General features: G+C 40.8%; 1 protein-coding gene across 2 annotated transcripts in view; it reads right to left on the bottom strand.

The window, feature by feature from the left end:
- PLCB1 (phospholipase C beta 1) overlaps positions 1-22,638 on the bottom strand; it is a 367,047-nt gene that overhangs the window by 249,484 nt on the left and 94,925 nt on the right. For both annotated transcript variants that reach the window (XM_065833460.2, XM_065833461.2), the window contains exon 3: positions 21,674-21,742. In XM_065833460.2, coding sequence (XP_065689532.1) covers positions 21,674-21,742 — 69 coding nt within the window. The remainder of the gene's footprint in view (positions 1-21,673; positions 21,743-22,638) is intronic.

The following is a 22,638-nucleotide window of genomic DNA, read 5'->3' as shown; positions in this document are numbered from 1 at the left end:
ATCTTTTATATTCTCAGTCTGACATACCGAATGTGCCTAACTAGCAAAGGTGAAAGTCCTGTCTAAAAATCAACTTTTGAAGAGTCCTACAAGGAAAGAAAATCCAACCACCATCAAAAACAGCGGGCCAGAATAAGCATGAACAGTTCTCCCTACACTTCACAGAACTTGTTTTGGAAAAGTACAAACTAAAAGGAGAATAGTTGAACATAAACCTAAATGTTTTTCAAGGACATTTCTGTTCTTCAATGCTCATTCAACCTCCAGACTCTTTTGCTGGTTCATGAGGCGGGTGAAGAGGCCACTTCTTCAAACCAAGCCCTGCGGGTTCCCTCTTGCGCAGCTGATCATGTACAGGACCAGCTTGTGTTGGCGTTAAAGCCAGGAGCAAACTACAGACTACCCAGCGGGTATAAAGATATATCAAATATACACAGCCCTTCTCATTTCTAACCAAAGAGTTCCAGTTTTTGTCCCCAGACTCGTACATATTACTTAAGAAATGACAGGACGCTACAAATAATTTGTTTCCAGTTCTTGAATTCTCTTGCCCTGAAGCTAATTATATTAATAGACTTCCCTGGGTTTAATTAGTATTTTGTCTAACCCCAGCTGATCGTTAAAATTTCATTTAATCTGATCACTAAAGTACATATTTTAAGACCAGTCCAGATGAAGGAATTGCATGTGTACAATTACTACTGAGTGGGTGAGCCACTAAATTTAACTAAGGCCGGGGCATTTTTCACTCCTAAATTTAATTTCAGTATCTCAACTCTATTAGTGTGGATTGCAGAATCTTCCTCCTCATTTAACTGACAGCCACAATAAATCACAAGACCGTAATTCTCAATTCCTGTCACCGGCAGTCGCAGGTGGTTCTTCCCTACACACAACTCAAGTCTCTGTCTATCTCTGAGCCTTCCAGGTAGGTAACAGCAAACATCCTGGTGCAGACACAGCTACACACCAGCAATAAGTTATCTTGTCATTAAAGCTATTTTGCCAAAGGAAATAAACTTCTGCCAGTAAAAGAACCGTTTGGCTTCTACAGTTGTGTTTGTAATAGGACATTTACTACCCAAGTTTTTCTAGCAAAGCTTCTAAAAGTGTAGCAGTCTTGAAGCAGCTGAACCTCCCACATGGTTTCTGATGAGCTCTGCTTTCAGGTGAGTTATTGGACTGGTAGATCTGGAGGCCCAAGGGGAATTTTTGCAAGCCCAGAGCTCTTGGCAAACATAACTCCACGGCACCTTTACTGTGCCCACAGGGACGTATTAACTCCTTTTCAGAGAAGTGTTATATGAAGGTGTGAGCACATACACCTGCCTGTTTATATGAAGTGCAGCTGCTTGCGGAGGCTCCCAGCAGGTGGGAATCAGGGTATGGCAAGAAGCAATACTGTAGCTAAATCTCAGTCTTGAAAACACGGCAAACACAGATTAAGCCAATGCTTTCAGAGGAAATGACGGCACATGCACCTACATGCATTCAGCCAAAACAACAGCAAAAGTAAAGCCTATATTTTCCATATATATTAAAACTGATATCAAGCAACAAAACCAACCACATCTGCACCATTTTATAACATAATCCTGTACTTTACACATAAAGCCACAGAAATGGGCTTACTAAACAGAACTGAGAATATTTTTATAATACAACTGGACAAATCCCTGCAGAGTTGTAGACAACTATATATATATATATATATACACAAAGTAAATTCATATGAGAGAATCATCTTCCTTCGATGAGCTAGTACGTACAAGGCTATAAAGGAGTGTAGTGTCAGAGATGCTTTGGGCCAATCCTTCCCACCAAACTTGTCTATAATGACATGAATCAGCCCCAGCTAATCTTGTCATCAGCTACACCCAGAAAATCACGTTAGCCTGAACTCTGGTGTCTCCGTCAGACACGCAGCTCTGTTAGACCAAATTTCAACAGGAATCCTTCAAGGTTAATAGCATTGTGGCCACTCGCAGGAGCTGGGCTTTTAAAGTGCTGGTATATGTATCATACCATTTCCTCACAGGTGTAAATGCACCTGCCTCCTGAAGATAATTAATTAAATCCATCATATCTAATTGAAGCCACATACAACAAGCTGCCGCATGGAGGTCATTGCCAGAGTTTTCTTCTTCCTCCAGTGGACCTCTCTACCAAAAGCCACGTTTGGTACTTTTGCTATAAATATTGCTGATACATCTACTCGTTTTACAGTACAAGAACTTGCAGCCTTAACACTAATGTGCTGGCTTCCCAATTCACCTACGTGGGGCTTTATCAGCAGCTCTGACAGGACAAACTCCAAACCCTTAGACCTCCACGTCAATATGGAACCAAATAAAAAAGTCTTAGTGACCGGTGTGTACAAAAAAGATGGAAAACTTCAAGTGTTTGTTTCTTTACATAAAACAGATTCCACAGAAAAAAACAAAAACAAAAACAGACTTTTAATTTAATTGGCAGTTGAAGGTTCTTCATTACTGATGCTGCTTATGGTACCTTCTGTTTAGCTTCTCTTGTTTGATTTGTTCAATCATTATTCTCACGAGGTAGTGGCCATCTATTTCTATGTTATTATCTGTTATCTCCACTTCAACAGAAATCACAGTGCTTGATGCAAGTCTGACACTGGATAACTTATAGAACCCTTATTTCCTCTCCTTACATCTCACATCCTTATAAAAGCATGAAATACAGCAAACGTGTCTGTGATAAACGGAATTGACTCACAGCATTTCTGCTGCCTGTGTCTAGTAAGAGACTGATTTTGCATGATGCTGAGTGCCCCTGTGAAGGTTCAAGACTGACTTCTATTCCTACTTTTTCATTTAGCTTAGATGAAAACTTCATTGTGATGCTAAGTTAAACCTTGAATAAATTGCTGCTAGGTACTGAATCTTGTGTAACTCAGATGTTTTCAAGGCCTGGTTTACATGCAGTTGTGTTAGCAGGCTTTAGGTTACACCAAGAACATATAACATTGGAATAATTGTTTGTATTTTCAAGAGTTTTCTTTAATTGTACCATATTTTAATAATCTGCTTACAGCCTATCTGGTTTTGTTTATCTGGAAGAAAGCAGCTTGCATGCGTAAGATAATTTGATTCAAAATAATACATTCCCTGTAGATGTCTCCAATACGCAGAATATTTTGGTCACTGATGTTTTGCACAGAGGGTACACTTCTCTTTCTACACTGAAGTCGTAATACCATTCCTTAGGGGAAAAGGTTATTTGATGTATAAGTAGCTTCAGATTTTATTCTTTCCAATATTTTGTTGCAGATCTGAATTCCTCTGGCCATTTTTGTTTGCACCATTTTTTCCCAGACAGCCTTAGTCATGCTCTGATTTCTGTTAAGTGCTTTTGATAAGCGGAGTTCTCATAGCTAGCACTAGGGTCTCAGAAACAAAATAAAGCTGATTTTTAAGCATTCAAGTTATCCAAAATCTGTAGCTCAGCTGCCTATCCAAACTTCCATTACAAACTTTGGCTTCCGTGAAATCTCTGGAAAGTTCTTTTCATTAAAGCACCAACCACTAAAATGAAAATTCAGCAAGGAAAGAAAGTGTATTGAAATGAAGTTTTTTTAAAAAAAGAAGTCCTTATTCAACCCATGAAATGTTTTAAGAACTACATTTCTAGATACAATTAAAGGCAATTAAACTCCAAAGCTCTAGAACGGCACTGCGATGACAGCAGATTGTGGCAGAAGAAAAATCAAGGACGAAATCAGAGTTCTGTTGAAACTGGTGATTTTGCTTTTAAAACACACAAACGGTAACTGCACTGAAAGAAATTACGCTGCTTGTGATTCAACAGGGTGTATGTGAGAGGGGAATCAAGCAGCTGCATACTCCATATTCTGTAACTGCTAATCAGAAGCAGAGAGCTGGTGTCATTTCCAGAAGAAACTACCGTTTCATCCTCCCCCTCTGTAACCCAAATCTTCATGTGTGGGCCTTCCAACCTCACCCACTTCTCAACAACTTCATCAGGCTTTCAGATTTCAGTAGCAGGCAAGGTCTGTTCTTGGCAGGGAATACAACCTTCCGACAAGCTCCCTACGCAGCCTACGCCATCGCTGTTCTTTCCTGCACAATTAGCATGTGGTTGAGCATCCTTGCGCAAGAGCCCTGGTTTAATTAACAGCATCCTCAGTCGGAAAATATCCTGTGATACAAAAGGGGAATGCCTACATGGACATGTGAAGACAGAGAAGCATTTCCAGACATATCTTTTACCATCGAACACCTTGCCTGTAGCTCCATATCCAGGGCAGGGTATATTTAGCCACTGTTCACTCAAGAGCTTTTGAAACATTTCTTTCCTCTTAGCTTCCAGGTATAGTTTCAACATCTTGTTTTAAATATTGCAGCTCAGCTCAAATAGCTTATTAAGAAGACACTGTGATCTTCCATGAAAAAAAAGAACGTTTTCTTGACCAACCAGGGTGGTGTTCACACAAATGCTCAAGTCCAGCTGCCCAAAGTAAGTTGCTCTACACCTGCACAAAGGCCTGTGCAAAGGAAAGATGGTTCACGCCAAAGGGTCAGATAAGCTGGAGGCGGAGATGACAATGAATCCAACAGTGCCACATGCAGCATCTTCACAGGCAGAGATTTTTAAGAGTTTTCTGCTTGGCTGACAACCGAGCTCCAGTCTGTTTCTCTCACTCAAATTCCTTTCCAGAGAAATTCATTTGAATCTTGCCTCTTTTTAGCCTTTTTTTAAGTGAAAAAGCAGCATCCCAGTGTCAATACCATTTCCCAGTAAGGAGCTAAGTAACAAGCAAAGCACAATTAGGAAAGACATGCTATCGGGACATTACGCATTCTTGATAAAGTGACATATAAACTTTGCATAAAGTTCATTTCATCAGCACCACAGCGTGAACTGCCGCAGCATTTACTTATCTGCCGCTGCTGCAAATCCTCAGAGCCGGAAGATGGAACTAGAACAGCATTAACTCCAATGTTTCTGTGTCAGACATTGTCTTTGGAAGCTGCCTTTCTGCAGGTACTCTTTCCAAGACATCTTTATTTGATGTTAAACAATTAAGAACAGAAAGCCACAGAGTCATGCAAACCAAGAGCAGTAATTCAGTGGCAGCAGTTGTGTATCTATCTTGAATTATCAGACAAGTACATCGGAAGAAAGATTATTCAGAGCCGCAGCTATGCCTTCTGCATAGCTTTAGAAACCTTGGCTCTCCTGATTCATAGTTCATGGGTTTTGGTAGTTAACAGTAATCTCTCTTTTTCCAAGAAAAAAATATCTGGTGATTCAGAGACGCACAATTAGCTTGAATTATTCCAGGTTAGGGAATTAAAATAAAACAGCATTTGTATCAAATGTGACGAGGTTGTCGCGATTTTCCTCCCAGATTTATGGAAACAGATGAGACGTTACATAAATTCTTCACTTATAATTGAGGTTAAGCTCTACTGCAGGTCATCCATTTAGAACACTTCTCCAACATAAATGATTTACTTAAAACTACAAGTACTCTCTTGCATAATTTACAGTTGTGTGATAACAGAGTAAATTAGAGCTTATTTTTTTCAAATGAGATCCATAAAATTGAAGAAATGTAAACTTGGAAAGGACTTGAAAGGTCATCAACAAAGTGTAATGAAGAAGAAATACTTCAGTAAAATAAATACGAATCCTGTTGTAAATACTGTTTCTCCATCTCAGTGTTTCACTCTGGTTCTACAATATCAACACTGTCCCCACTTCACTGCAAAAAAGCAAACAGATATCGAGGGCACTGTCTGATTTAGTTACTACTGGGAAATTGCATTAGGCACAGATCCCAAAATAATCACTATTCTGCTCCTTGGCTTTTAAACAAAACATACACATTTGAAACACTCTCTCATCTATGCCTGCTAGCCTGTGATTTATTATAAAGCAGAACAAAGAGAGTACATTGATAGTGCTGCAGATAAAGTGAAAGATCAAGGAATGTTAAATCATCTCTCTCATCACTGAAATAATGTCTATAAATAGCCACACGGCTACAGAAGTAAAGAAGGTTCAGCCTTTAAATATACCAAGAAAAAAACATTTGGAATCAGATTGTAGCATTTTGTAGGGAAAGATCAGATTCGCAGGTTGCGTGATTTGTTCGTAACGTCTTTCTACCTACTTGGTGCTTTAACTGTGTAACGCGCGCTGGAAGAGGCCAATGGGTGGTTAGTGGCCATTCCTGATGCGGAATTTGGACAACAGGATGACACGAGGGTTTTTATTAATAGAAACATGGGGGCAGCTTTCTAGGATTAGACAAATTGGATTTCAGCTCTCAAACATGAAGTGCACTGTCAAACATAATTTCTTCTTCCAAGAAACATGTCGTAGATGAAGGAATGAACTGTAAATACATTATAAACGGTACTTAAACTGATTAGAGGTTAATGCATGAGCCTGCCCAAAGGCATGTCATGGTGCGGGCTGGGTATCATTGAACTGAGCTCCTGGTTTAGATTTCACACATGGTTTTCAAGAAGCAGGACTAATTAGGAAGAAACTTTCTAAAAGAGAGAGAGAAATGCACTAAAAATGCAAACATGCTGATGCTTCATTCCTACCAGACGAGGCATGTGATGACCACCCATCTCTTCTGCTCAGAAGAGTCACTTAGAACAGTAAAAAAATAAACGAACTCATTTCCCACATTTCTGCAGGAGTAGATTTTAGACAGTGCAGTTCATGCTTTTTAACAGGACTCCTACATATAATAGATATAAAACCAAAAAATAGAAAGATATTTTTAAAATTCGAAAAAATGTATTTGTTTAAATAAACAACTACCTCTAGACAGCAAAAAGTAGATGATTTCCACTGTGTTAATAGTTGATATCAAAGAGCCGAATTCACAAGTCTGGCTGGGCTGTGTGTGCCCAGCCTAAGTTCTGCCCTCCCATGCCACGGTTTGCAAGAGAATTTAAAGCCAGAGTCAGCTGCTGCCCACATCCTTCATCTCTGCATTGCAAGAAAGCTTTTCAAACACAATAAGCCATCACATTTCTTTCCCAGCTGCGGTCTCGATTATTTGTGTTCTTAGTTTGTATGTTATTTTCTCTTCGACACATAGGACATGTCCAGTCAGCCCACTTTTTTGCAACGTGACCATGTTTCTTTTTGTTATATCCACTAATCGGGGACAAGACCAACTTGAGAAAGAGCGATCCAGGATGTTTAGAGCCCACTCAGGTTGGCTTTTCATTCTAAGAATTTACTATTTGAAGGCAAATTAAAAGGGAGCCATAACAACTCCCTCTGGGTGATGGGAAGTTTACAGAACCCTGCCACATATCTCAAGAATAAATAATCCTGAAATACAGCTGTGCTTGGCTTTTTTTCCTCCTTTCCTTTGGTGATTTGCCTGTTGATTGCCTGCTCATTTCCTGGAGACATTTCTGAACCCTCTGCTTTCTAAAACCAAACAACATCAATGCCCCTGCCAAACTTGCTGATGGGAGAGCACAGAACCAAAGGCAGCACAGGAAGCCTGACATGTCTTGTCCATGGTGACCATCCCAGCAAGAAAAGCATTTGTTTCTTCATTTCAGTGGGGGGTGGGCTCACTCGGCCTTCAAGGAAACTGGAAAGCACGTGACATACTGATAAACATCCTATAAATAGATTCTGGCTTTACCCAAGAACTCTGATTTGCAGCAATTGCTATAAATAAGCTCTGGCTTTAAAGCCGGTGACAAACAATACTCTGAAGCTACTTGGTTGTATAAACAACTGTCTCCCTGGCGCAAGTGAGCATGAAATCCACTCCTCTGCTCCCTCTGTCCAAAGCCGATGAGAGCCTTGGCCGTGTGCCCGTTGCTTTTGTTGTGCAGGAAACCACAGAACCTATATTAACACATATACTGTGGCCTCTGCCACACGACGCTGTAATTCTCAAGTGTAAGCCCATATAGAAAGGCACAGAAAAACAGGCATTGCTTAGTTTTCTTATTTTCAGTAGGTAGAACAATTGCGCCAGGTTCATCTGGACAGACTGGACTATGTATTTATGCAACTCATTTCTGTACTCCCAGGAGCAATTGACAATGTGCGTCCAAAGAGAGAAGAAAATATCCATCTGCATCTACAGCAGGGTCCACTATTTTCATACAAATGAAAAAGCATTCTCTTCTCATCTTTTTCCTTACTATTTAGGCAGATGAGAACTGTCTCCCTCATATTTAACTGCAATTGAAATAACTTTATATCATGTTTGACATTAATTCCAAGAGTGAAAGAAAATGCAATTTTTTCTTATACTCTAAATAATCCTGCAAATAGTTTTGAATTTTTCATCAGGATAAACTGCATGACTAACAGGCACAGTTACTACTCTGGGGAAAGCTTCTGACAACACTTCCACATTCTCATCACTCATCTTAATTCTGGGCTACTTAATATAGAAATCTCTTTAAGCGACGCTTTGTCTCCCAGTTCTCCAATTCTGGGATCACACCTTTCCTTGATGTGCAAAACAAATACTTGGTCATTACGGGTTTTCTTCCAACGAGACTCGTTAAGCATATGCTAAGTGCTGGGATGAATCAGGCTCCATAAGCTGACAGGATGGCAATACATTTCCTTCAAATGGGACATGAGTGGATGAGCCACCTAAACCCAGCTCAGACAATTCTCTGTCTATGCTCGTCAGCTCTCATCATGAAGCAAGTTCATGGTGGATGCTGTATGTAAGAGAAATCTTAAATAAGGGTGAGCAAACGTATAGGAGCGCTAGAGAAGTCCTCAGGTCAGTGCTCCCTGATTCTGTGGAGTTTGCTGTCTCAGTGCCGGAACAAGGATACACAAAGAGACAATCTGAATAATGATTCTAAATATTCAAACAGTTTATGAATATGTAATTGCCTAAAGCCAGAATGGAGGCATCCACAGTGGCAGCAGCAGGCACTTGATCTGGGGCAGGGGAAAGGGCAGCTCAGCCCCATCGCCTACAACCAGAAGATCTTTTTAGTCCACGCAGAGAGCAAGAGGCCTCTGGAGAACAACTTGTGGCTCCTTCACCAAGGTGGCAAAGCCCATGACACAAGCACCACCAGCTCCACCACCATCTCTTCCCCTGGCAGCGCTACCAGCTCTGGGAGATTCTCCTATAAAAGCCCGTTTTCCGTATTACCAAGAATAGCATCATTGTAAAGAATATAAAACTGTCTGAAGGTAACTGGGTTTTGCCAGATGGTAGAAAGCTAACGGAGACTGTGTAACATTTGTTTACACCCTAGTAAGCTTCACCTTGGCATTTGTATTTCACCCGAAGAAGTTTTCAATTGGAGTAGAAAACACAGTAGCCCTCTTTCAAATATATGGGTATTTAAATGCTCTCAATCAAGCCAGTATCTGATACCTAAAAAGCCAGTAAAGAGTTTCTTTTCATTACATAATTTGCAAGCGTCACATGCGAAAATTTAAATGAGGACTATCAAGTGATCATGCTTCCAGAGAACAAATCACTTTAAATATAAACCAAAAGGAAAAGCCAAGCATCAAAGTATGACCAGATCTGAGCACAGTTTTCAAGTTCTCTTTTTTTATTATGTAAGTAACAGTTAAATAATCCCACTTCTCCTCCCACCATTTGCAACTCTCCTGCCTCTAGTGGGATGGAAAAAAGTAAAGTGTAAAAAGAATTAGTTTCACCAGTTGAAATACTGCCACAAACATATCAATGTCTTAAAAATTAGCTAGATCATATTCAGTGTTGCCTCCAACAATTTACAGCAGCAATAGTTCCTTTGAAACATGCAGAAGTGTCACCACTTCGACAACGGTGGGAAACACGATGTAACGATTAATGTGTCAGTAGCGATGATTTGCAAGCAAGGAGGAATGTCACCCCTTTAGCAAAATGAGTGATCACCATCTGCAAGGGCTTGATGCTCTCACAGGACCCAGCAGTAGCAAAAAACTAACTTCAATGTACAAGAAATCTGTTTTAGGTTAGGCCAATTCAGTTTTGTTCTTTCAATATTTTAATGACATTTGAATTGCTACCATTATTTCAGAGATGAACGTGACTGCCTCTTCCCTTTATATGGGGACCCTACCTAGCACAATTGCTCTGCTTCTGCCGCTTTGTTAGCAAACATCATCTTGAAGCCATTTATACTAAAAATCCACAACTGCAGCACAAGGTTTCTCATATAGATTTTTTTTTTTTTTCAGCATTTCATTAATCTTGGAGGAAGGAGGTTAACTCAGAACGGCAACAACAACACGAAAATCTTTGTGTAATTTCACTTATGGCATTATCAATATTGGAAGCGTTTCAAAACAGCAAAAAGCACTTGGGCTGCATTGCGAGTCAGAACTGCAGTCAGTGCAGCTCCTCTGAACTACCAGAACCTTCCATCACTACATTTCTTATAAAAATCACTGAGCTGGTAATGCTTTTTTCTGTATTTGGATAGAGTAGAAAGGTCTAATTTCCTCTGACCTATTTAAAAAAAAATCCAATTATTTACAATTTGCAATAAATTATAATGTTTAACACTGTCCTGGATACCACTTTCTTGCAAGAAAGAAAACAATTCAGACCCAAGGCCTCTAATGTGGCCAAATCTTGCCAGATTCACCACTTGCTGGAGAGAATCCAACCCCAGCAGCTCAGATTACAATGTCAGTATTTGCAAGTTACACTGTCAGTTGTTTTAGGATTCCTCCTGGAAAAACGATGAAAAAATGTGTTATTTTAATTGGTGTCATAGCAATTAACCATCACTGGAAGGGTAGTATCTGGAAATTGGTCTCTCTTGATGGGAATGAACGCAGCAGCAGTGCACAACAGGGAGGAAAAATATCGGCTACTATCTAGGCCTGTTCCTGAATTGCACATTTGCAAGTTTATTCTAATTCCAAAAAAAACCAACAAAGAAACTGGATACTGCGAAATACCGCGGCCAAGAACTCCCAGCCAAGGGTGTTTCTCCTCCAAAGTAAGGTAATTGGGTTTTTATCCAAATTCCCCAAGTTAAACAACATAACTCAGAAGCTCACAAACCTAAACCATGTGGAATCCGCTTCTAAAAGAGCAAACCTGCATTTTAATAGATTGCTGTAATTTACAATTACACACTCCAGTTTTTTCTGCTTTGTTTGGCAATTGAATCAAGATCGTTCCACTAACTAAAAATACAGCTATGCTGAACCTTTGCGTAAGATCAGCGTTGGACCTGCCCTTTCGGCACACTCTTTCTAGGGCACGTCGCAATCCCAGAGCACTGCTACAGTGGCCGTATTGCAGTAAGATCCTTGAAATTTTAGGTTGGTTAATAATTCAATCTACACTTCAGGGGTACGAACTCAAGTTCATACTCAAGAGCAGATGAATTCTGGAAATGTGTAATTCACCTACTTTCTTACACAGCCCGTACGATATTTTCTGTGTATCAGGAATGACACGCAGGACCATGCACGGGATTTCTCAGCAGATCAATCTTCTTAAGGGAAATGAAGAACTGATTTTTATCATCAAAAGACAAAACATGAAGGATATTGGACGCTCACAGCACTAATAACCATACAAAATGCCACCCACATGCAGGAAACAGCCCCTAATTTTATCTATAGGTAGCACTAGTGCGGATCAGTCACATCAAGGGTGGGCTGCGGCAGTTCTACCCCATTCAACTTTGTAGTGGTAGAAAAGCTTGTCCTTGGGAAGGATGTATCCACAAGGTGTTTTCTAGCCACAAAAACCTCACTTAATCAGATAGAGCTGTGTATCAGTTAACATACAGCCCTTTTTACCAGGAACAGACTATGCTTCCTTCCAGTGAAACACCACAGCTTGAAAAATGCATTAAGCAAACCTTTGGCCCTCAGAAAATGTCCTTTTAGGCTGACATCTAGATAAGCATTTTGCTCCCACGTGCACATGCTCATGTATCAGCGAGTGTCACCGTGCCATCCATTCTGCAGGAACACCCCTGCGGATGGCTCAGTAACACCCCAGGAGCAGAACACAGTGTCTCAACTCCCCAGCTGCCACAGCTGACAATTTGGGGTTTTGTTATCACCACATAAATACTCTCCAGGATTTATTTAAAAGTGAAGTATTCATTTGCCTTATTTGGTAGCATAATCCTATTTATAATTAAATAGAGTGTTTGGTTTGTTTTCAGAAATATCCTACTTTATTTAAAAAAATATATATAAAAATCAGATATTCAGATGCACTGGGCTCTACTTTCTTGAATACCCACAGCAGAATAAAGACTTTAATTCCTACTTGACTCTTTGTAAAATGGTAACATGGGTTTAACATGAATATACTGACATTGTTACATTGGAAATAGCCACATTTTCCTGCTGCTTTATAGTTTACACGGACCCTTCGCTATTTCCATTTGCTCTCCTTAGCTTCCTTTATCTGTAGCCGACTCCCTTTCACATTCCTAATCAAACGTTTCCCTGTGGTACTGGTAGAGATCTCTTTGTAGGACACTGTGGGTATCACTGGTGCAGTCGGGGTGTCCCACCAGCACAGATGTGCCTTGGGACACAAACAGACCAAAAGCCAGAGTGATGAAACAAGAATTATTTAAGGCAGGAGCTATAATTATTTTCCAATCAAAGTTTGAGCTCCGACAGCCAAGTTTCTTCCCATCACTTTTTTTCAGACATCTATACTGGCCGGCATACAATCGGGGATTAACAAACGTTTGGTGAATGCGGAGTTTTACAGCCAAATGTGCTTAGCTGCGAGACCGGGAAAGCACTAATGTAATATGGAAGATAACGAACTTCAAAGCTGGAAGCTGTTCTAATGGAGTTTCAGCAAGCTTAAATAACTTCAGTATTAAAGAAAACTTTTTTTAACAACTCGTCTAAATCTCAAAAACAAAGCGTGAGAGTTACCAGCTCAGTTCCTCCCATTTGCCGGGGAGTTTGCGGGCAGGTCTGACATCCACCACAGCACGCAGGCAGCTCCATCCAACACCGACCGCTCTCTGCTCTTCCCCAGCTACCGGGCACCCTGCGGTTCTGTCGCCAGTAAAACGCTTTTCCCCGCAGAGCCAAGTAGGGGCACTTTCATCTGGTTGTGAACAAACTGCCATTTCTGTCAGGAATGGTTACCCAGGATCTACACCTAATCCTCTTGCTCTAACGCTTCACAGTGGTCTATTTCCTAAGCCTAAAAGGTTTTGCGCAGTTCCACAAAAAGATGGATGACAAAAAAAAACCACATCAAACCTTTGCAACAAATTAAAACCCAGTAGTTTTGTCTGACCAGTTATTTACAAGATATGGATGCCATGAAAAATCATCAAGCTGGATACCAATAAAACAGGGAAATCTAAATAATTTGTTCTGAACAACTGCACAAAAATGTTTCTGCTGTGGCATTTTCACTTGAGCCTGTTGATTCACCATTAGAAGCTTGAGGGTACTGCACTACCATCAGATCGCTCTCTGGATGCACAGCTCCACACTACTGCTAAAATACATACTTGAATACTTACGAAATATTTCTAGATAGAGATTACCTCTCAGAAAGAAAGCCTAGTATAACTCAGTTTTTTAGTACTTACACGTTTTCCAGTGAAAAATGTTGAAATGCTTTCCAGAGTGTCTGTGGCAGAGGCTGAATTTAGCATTCCTTATATTTAAGGAAAGCAACATTTTATTTATTAGTTTTTGTATTAGAATTGCACTTAGGAGCCCTATTCATGAAACAGGCCTTTGCTCTGCTAGGTACTGAACCAACACTGGAAAAAGGGCTGTACTTTCCCAAGCCTTTATGATCTTAGTGCAAGTCGGAAGGTAATGCGTGAATACGAACATACGGGGGTACAAGATAACAAAGAGATAGTATTAGACATTCATAGGCAACAGTAGCAACCTAAAAAATAACTCTACGTTGTCCCGACAATTTTTGATTGTTGTGCCAGCCACTGTAAAAACACCATTTATCAGATTCAAGCGAGCTTCAGCACGACTGACAGTGGCTGACAGCTGCGGCTGGACACGCTGTCCCAGCTGCATTCTCATCTCATTAGCGCTATGAGTTGTGAAGGCAGGAATAAGCCATCCAGGGCCACTATAACTGATTGGCAACAGCAATGCTGCCGAAGGGCTGCCGACCTGGGTACCACCAGCCCAGAGATGCTGCAGGACAACCCACCTCCCCTCCCGCGCGTCCCATCCCACAGCAAGGAAAGGCAAGAAGAGGAATTTAAACTGAAACAGGGCAGAGGTGATCACAATCAACTGCATTATCACAAGGAAAAAGCCCGGAGCACTGAACTTCACACCTGCTCAACTCAGTGATGTGTCTGGGCCCTCCAAGGTGCTACTTTAATCCCCCACCATCACAGTTTGAAAGTTCATGGGAGTGGCTTATGTATGGATTTAAAATACTTTTGGAGTGCTAAGTGTGCCTGAGAGCACACAAAGCTGTCTCTGTCAATCTCTCTTCAAAATCACAGAAAAAGTCATACTAAAGGAGGAAAAAGAAAAACAAATGTATTCAGCATGCAGGTTTATTCAAAAGCATCTTCAGCAGTAGCATTTAAAACACAGCTTTACTGACACTGGTGTTTCCAACAACTCAAATAGCACGTATTTAATTGAGCAGTGTCCTGTTCTATCTTTTCAAAATTAAATGGCAAGGATTAAAATCACATTTGTAAAATGTCTTTGTGCTTCTTAAAATACAGAATGTCTTGTTATATACTTGGTACTGCATAGTTTGGCATGAATGTGTACTTACAAAAAGGTGTGTTTTATAAAGATAATGAAGAAAAGCATTAAAACATGTAGCACCTAAAGCCAAGTGAAACTATCAGCAAGCAGAAAAAGAATTAAATATTTTTGGTATTGATTAACAGTGAAAATCTTGGACAAAACTCTGTGCTTTCTACTATGAAATAATAATAGTGAATGATAGTGAATCTGCCGAACTGCTCAGAACTAAGTTTTACAGTTGACGACAAGCTTCTGAAAAGCTCCCTAAGGTTTAAAAGGTTGTAAATAAAATCACCTTCACCACTTTGGTGGCGCATGGGGATGCTGATCACCTCGGGGGTGGCCTCAGCCTCAGGCACCAGCAGCCAAGTGAAGCGCAGGCCGCGGCAGGCCAGGAATCTCTGCGGGTTCAGAGCACGGGTGCAAAGCGCTTGTGCCCATCTCCTCTGATGAAGTAAAAAAAAGAAAAGGCTACTGTGCTGCTATTTAATGCCCTGGGCTTTGATTGTGCTTTCAGGAAGCTTTGCTTTGCTCCCAGAATGGCATGGATAGCGTTTCTGATGGTGACATTTCTTAAGGCGATGGAGAAGTGCAGACCTGCTCTCTGTGCTCGCTGGATAGCAGCACCAAGAGCTTTATCTTTGGAGATGAGACTCTTCCCCAAAGACGTTAACTTTCAGTAGATTAAAAAAATTAACTACAAAACAAACAAACAAAAAAAGCCCAACCCACAAACAGCAACTGAAATGCATCCTAGCCATAAAAAACTTGCCTTCTTTCTTCAATAAGCAGCAGGACTTAACTGTAGGGAGATCTTTTCTGAAATGTCTTCACTGGCGGGGAAGACGTGGCAGAGGGAAAGATGCCACGAGAAGCCTGATGACCACAGGGCAGCAAGCAGAGGGTAGAACGAGGCTCATCCCCCCCAAACAAATCGGGGGGATGTTTGAAGATGTCACTGTTATCCCTAAACTGAGTGGGAAGAAGGTGAGCCACATGCATATTCCATTTTTATATCTTTTTGGCAGAAACAGAACATTGCTTAGACATAATTCACATTAGAGTTTCTAATTTAGCACCAAGGTTGTTGAAGGGAAAGCAACGTGCATTTATCAGTAGATAAAAATACCAGCAATAGCAGCATTTGAGACGGGCAGAGCAACAGAAGTCGGTGCTGCAAAGTGGATGCTTGTTGCTCTCCTGGGCAACATGACATCATTGTCCCAGCACAGACTTTCTCATAAATGAATAACCGCTTGTATTTCCAATATTTCAGAAGTGACAGAGGCCTCTTTTGTTCTTCCAATAAAAGGAAAACACACAACTTGACCATAAAAATCACAGTCTGCCAGCAAAAGTGTAAGTTCGGAAAACATCAGGAAGTCAAATGAGTGAATTAGGTTTGTTTTGAAAGGCCTTTGTCATCGGACTTGTAAATCAGAAGTTAGAGCCTTATTCAGAGGCAAATCAACCAAGTGTTATCTGCAATTTATTTATCTGCGCATGTGTGCTTTGAGTGGGTTCACAAGAAGTTCTTCAGCTGCATTTGTAAATTCAGGCAGTAAATTCGACAACAAAGAAAGAAATTAAGAGATTATTAACAACATAACAGACTAAAGTCTTACTTTGTGCTTCTCTGCATAAATTTTACCCAAATCCTACTAATTCTAAGTCTGCACAATGGCGTACAGAAGCAGACACAGAAGACGGTAGTCTGGATAGCTCTGGCAATTCAAAGATTTGCATAACATTTCCCTGAAAATCCCCAGATTTTCAGTTAAATAATTATTTAGACTTTCCTTGTTAGTTTTCAAGCCCATTTAGTTCACAAAGTGTTGATTTTTCCCTATGGATGTGTTAGAAAGGGGCAAACCCTTTGCCACGAGGAAGCAGCCCCTAGTTTTTAAATCCCAGTCGAGACACTTCTGAAATCCTCTCACTCAAGCATTTCAAGCAAACTCACTAAATACCAAGAAGCTGGCGATGATATTAATAATACTTGAGGTCTTGGCAAATTTCTGACATTTAAAAAGTTTAATTATTTTTCTCCGTAGAGCCTTTTCATCAAAGTCAGAAAATTTTGGGCAGGGGAGCTGCAAATGTTTTTAAAATCGGGGACTACACTCTATAAACATTTTGGCATTAGAGTGATTCCATCATTCACAATTTCATCTCCTACAGGTTCCACAGCATATGTCATTTCAAGAAATTCATTTCCTGCTGCATGATTTATGGTATCTTTGAGGGAAAACAGACTGATCAAACGCATCTAAAGTTTTCAATATGAAAATTTGCCATAGGGTTATTTCCTTATTGCTGCCAACTCATCCTGATATTTCTTCTTGCCACGAAAAGCACTTATACGGTTGCATTAAGAATTTTAGTTTCCATAGAAACTGCTATTGGCTAAAATAAATACAAGATGGTAAAAAGTGTGACTTTCCTTGTCCTATGATTGCAGCGGCCAAATTTTCACCACCTAACCTTGCACCGGTATTTACTGCCGCGTGACATTTTTAGCTCTGTCTCCCTTTTAAGAATACAAACCCCCTTTTGAGCGGCTCCTCCACGCTTCACAGAAGGTATGTGAATATTTAGAGCTATTTCTTCGCCTTATTGCACAAAAACATCTGCTTCTCTTCACCGCTCATTGCGTTATTTTATTTATTTGCTAAACTTTACAAGGGAAAATATGTCTCTTTGTTGATTTGCGCATCCAAACAAAGCTTGAGAATGCGCTAGCAGGTAATGGGAAAATAAAAGGAAATAAATAATTGCTTCATCGCAACTAGTGATTTTTCACATTCCTTCAGCATTTCAAAATAGAACCAAGGTGAGCCCTGAGCATCCTGACACTGCAGCCTCGCGGATGGCAGCGGCAGCTCTGAGCCCCCGCAAGCTGGGAGGAAAGACACGCGCGCTTCCAAAGGGCCATGAGGAATTTATGCGCTCTCAGGTCTTCTGAAGGAAAAAAATGAACAGCATATTAATCTTCTGTTCTCAAAATTTCTCTTGCTCCCTTCCTAAATGGTTCTAACGCTTACTAAGAAGGCAAAGATCTGATAATCATCTTATAATTCCCTCACTCCTGCATAAATTCCATTGTATTTTTAATTCAGGCACTTCTTCCTAACATACACAATTAATAAGTCTTTTCTTTTCCTCTTAGAGGATATTACTTTCATTTTTCTTCTCATTTAGAGATCTGCTGCTGTGCTCTGTGCTGCCTGAGATTTGTCCTTATTCCAAAGAATGAGCCTCTGCACACATATTGCATTGAGATGGAAAACTCTATTATCATTTCTGAAAATAGCAGCTGAAAACAGAAGGACTCATCCTTGACAGAATGGAGAAAAAGAAGGTGATGCTGAAGCTCCACAGTAACACAGGGGTCATTTGAGTATACTACTTACTGATTTGGGGTCAGGGGACAACCTTTGCATCCCCCAAGCATCAAGTGTTTTGGCACCCATTAAAGATCTCCCTTCTACATCACTAGAAACTCAAGTACTTATGAAAGACGTACAAGCTTTTTTTCAGATGCCTAAACACTCTGACAGATCTAACTTTTAATCTTTATGCCCCACTTTGCTGTCAAACCATTCTGACTCTCCGCACAAGACCCACAGGCTCTACCTAACCCCGTAAATCCACGTATTTCCTTTGGCTGCTGTTCGGCATGCAAAATAGAATGGAGGCTTGTGTGAAACTCCTGAATTTGTCCGGTCATCCGAGCCTTGAGCAGAGTTTAGTTGGTAGAAATGCTGGATGCTGCCAAGGATGAAAACCAGACCTCCTGGATGACAAACCCAGAAAGAAAAAGCTCTGAGCTTATGAACAGTGTACAGTAGCGTAAGTGCATTCACGCATCCCAATTTTGGAGTTTACTGTTACCCTCTTTTACACACTATTGCCTGGGGAGTAACGTAAAACAAAACACAAGTGTGCCTAATACTACCTTACTCCAGAGCACAGACTATGCCCACTTAGCCAAAGCATTACAGAAGACAATCCATAGATTGGACTTAGTTACTGGAACAAAAAGTTAACACATTTTCAACAAATTTAGGGACACTGTGAAATAGGATAAGCCAAAAAGAGTATAATGCCTTCTAAGTAATAACAAAGCATTTATCCTTCATTGATGAAAACCTCTCCAGAATGAAAAAGTGCTTTTTTTTCTTACGCTAATGACCAGAAGATGCAACAACAAACAGGTAAGAACAGTCACAAAATGTGTATGTCTGGACTTAGGTAAAAATATTGTGAAAATCAAATGTGAATCAACAAGGCTGAAAGAGAAGCTACCTGACACTAACTGTTCCTCTGTCTTTTTCAGAAATGAAGGATGCCGATGGCTGTACAGAAGGCACATGCAGCATGAGAACAGGCTCTGTTTCCAGCCATCAAAAAGTCCAAGTGCTTGGCAGATTACTTAAGCTACCAAAGAAACGTCCCTGCTGGTGGATGTGGCAGCATATGGGGAAGACGTGTGCATTCCAGATGGTCATGGGGAACTGACTGCTTACGGTCCTCTAAAAATCATTGCTTGCTCATGGTCTTCTGTAGCTACACACCTAACAGGTTTGGGTACCTTAGTATGGGTGTCATTAATCACACTGAAATGTAGTTTACCATAAAGTTAAAAATGAATTCTATTTTTTAAATTCAATAGAAAAGTCAAGGCTTATTAAAGATGGCAATTATTTCTAGCAAAAAGTAGCACTAGATCAGAAATACACTAAATGAGGTTTAAAGATTCCCATTAACTACTTCAGTTTTTAATGACAACCCCACAGATGAAATGCACCCTTAGAATTCCGAAAATAGATTAAAAATTTTGCATAAACCGGCAGAAGTCCCCTAATGCAGTATAAAAATTGTCCAAGATTATGGGCAGAGGGAGGGGTGGAGGTAATGAAGAGAAAGCACCCTACATCTCTTGTTTACAGTGAAAGGTGCATCAATGCACAACAGCACATTGTCCTTTCCATCTGCCAAGGCTACTAGAGGAAGTAAGTTCTCAAGTCAATGATGATGCCACCAGATCATGAGAGATTAACTTCTGGGAGAGCTAATAAACCTGTGTTAAGTGGAATCATGGCAGTAAGAAGTATTTGTGGCTGAGGGAGCTCATCTCTCTTCCATGTCTGCAGTTTACAGCGTAGGCTGTGGCACCTACAGGACAAGAGGCTCTGCAGCCAACCACACCAGAGCCATCCTGCTGGGTACAGCTCAGACCCATCATCACACTTTTACCATGCAACCAGCAGAGTGCAAATGACTTCTGTGTATGCTACATGTGGCAAGTTTGCTTTCCCGCACAGGAACTACCCCTAACTATACATTAGGATTTATGTTCACCTGGGTGTTCGCTCCTACCTGGAAGGAGAGGTGTGGAAAAAAACGTCCGAAAAGCTGGGAATTTTGGCAAGTATCATGCAAATGTGGAACTAGAAACCTCCATGCAATCACAAGCTGCTACCGCTTGACTTAGAGCCAAGCCCTCCTGCTGCTGGATGTGTTTCAGATCTTGTGTAGATGAGACACAAACAGGGCTCCTGTAACTCTCGCTCACCTGCAGTCAGCACTCCTTTGCTCGGCCCCGCAACGGGGATCAAAGCAAAACCAACATGACTGACCCCAAAATGAGCATTTTGTTTCACATTGTTCGCAAGATCCCATCAACAGCCAGCCCAGGTGCTGTTTTCATTCTGCCCACACACAAATCAATGACAAAAAAACAAACCCATTCACACAGGTGGCGTGTTTCACCTCCCTAAAAGTCAAGATTTTCTCATACCTTTCATTTAGTGCCACTGCTGTCAAATTGTAACATGTTGTAACAAAAACAGCCTTTATGTAACCTAATAAATAAAAGCCACGGAGGCAATAGCTATGCATAAATTTTAGCTAAAAACATTTTGTTAGAAGAACATGAATGTCCTCTGAAAAGCGGGTAGCATTTTAAAATAATGTTCTAGCCATTGTTAATACTTTATTGCTATTCATCATAGAACCATTAATCACGGTGAACTCATTTGGTATTAATGTGGATGTCATAAAGTACTTCTGTTGCATTTCAATTATAACTCAGTCTTTAAAATGCTGCCAGCGCTACATGGAAAGCTTTGAAAACCAAATTTGAATAGTCTGTTCAGAGATAACCACGATCGCATTCTGGCACGGAGAAACAACTTTTTCCATTCCTAGCGCCCATTCCCAAGGGGCAGAGGAGCCCAAGGAACCAGCCCTTTTCCTTTGGGTTGCTTCAACCCCACCAGTTCAACAGTGGCTAAGCAGCATCGGGCCATACGTTCAGGCCCCTAAGGAAACTCCCTCTTTTCCTATCACTCCTGTGATTCCCCGAGGCACTATTTTGCTTGCAGAGCTGAATGCTTTAGTTTTTTCTCTGGTGTGTAGTGTCCGTCCAAACAAAAACACCAGAGAGAACATATATCTACAACCTACCGTCTTTAGAAACAGCAAAGGAGTATGGAATACATCAGAGCAGAACTAAGGGAGCTGATATCCTGACCTCTCTGATGGCAGTTTAAAAAAAAACCCCTTTTTCTGGCCTCAAAAGGCACTGGAAGAGGAAAACAGGCAGCACAAAATGCAGCATGGACCTAAACAGCTGTTAGCTCCTTGTTATCAGGGAAGCAAGGAGCTTGTGTAAATTTACCTTGAGAAACCGGGATTTTTGTTCCCTCGCTGCCAGCAGAGCTTCCAGCAGCATTTTACACACAGAACCAAATCACAACAGCTCAACAATTGTGATGCTTCTCATCAGAAACCATGATACATGGAGAAAAGATAGAATAGTTCTTAACAGCTAAGGGAACTTTAAAAAAATTTCTTGCATATAATTGCCATTCTGTTTTATCTAGGTCATTGATATAACATGTAAGTACACGGCAAAAATTCCTACCTTGGGAGCTCTGGCATGTTTTCCGCATCTGGCATCTTTGACAAGGCTGATATCTAGCAGCTCAGTCTCCTAGAAGGAAAAATTGCAACACAGATAATTAATCCATAAGTCAAAAAGCCTGGCTGTGTTAACAGTGCCCCGCTTCCCACATCTGTCAGGGGTTTGCCTGTTTGCAATGACGCCTGTTCAAACTGAGAAGAGTTTCAAGGAGTGCTCTGTTACACTTCAGCCATTCTAATAGCAATACTAAGACTTTAGAAACATAACTTGCTTTCCTTATAATGTGCACATTTACTATGATATACAGAATATATAGATGCCATATGAATCAAGCTTATTTCTTGGATCACTAAATATCAGCTGCTGTTGTGCAGGTTTTTTTCTTTTTAATACAATTTTAGCTTTTTGATTATATTCACAGTGTGAAAAAGGTGATGTTACAAACAGAAACCCTGCCTCTGCAATCCAAAACCTACTTCACTCTTGCCAGAACATTTTGAAAAGTGCACATAAAACCCAACAAGTGTTATATCTACAATGATAACAGGTTCCAACAATTTTAGCGACTATCGCTCAATAAAACCCATGTACTTTTGACAAGCATTTCATAATTCCTACACGACTCTCAAGTTGTGGGTTATACAACACATGCCATACTTGCAACAAAACTGGCACGTCATGACAGCTTCTGTTCGGCAAATTCCTGTCTTCCCCATATGCACGTGTGATATAAAGAATCTCCTTTCCCTGATAACCTCTGGGGTCTCCACCCTCCCTGGCAGCCCAGAGAAGATGGGTGCTGAGTTCAGCCTTCCAGTGCCAACCCAGTGGGTGCACCCAGCCCTCCAGGACCAGCACGGGGTATTCGCTTCTCGCCAAACACACAGCAAACTATAACCTTGAGCCAACACCATTTTCCCCAATCTCGCCCTGCATCAGGGCATTTCTGGCTGTTGCCATGTTGG

The sequence above is a fragment of the Patagioenas fasciata genome, chromosome 3, assembly GCF_037038585.1.
Source record: "Patagioenas fasciata isolate bPatFas1 chromosome 3, bPatFas1.hap1, whole genome shotgun sequence".
Taxonomy (NCBI): domain Eukaryota; kingdom Metazoa; phylum Chordata; class Aves; order Columbiformes; family Columbidae; genus Patagioenas; species Patagioenas fasciata.
Note: the sequence above shows the minus strand (reverse complement) of the source record. Positions and strands in the feature narration are given on the sequence as shown.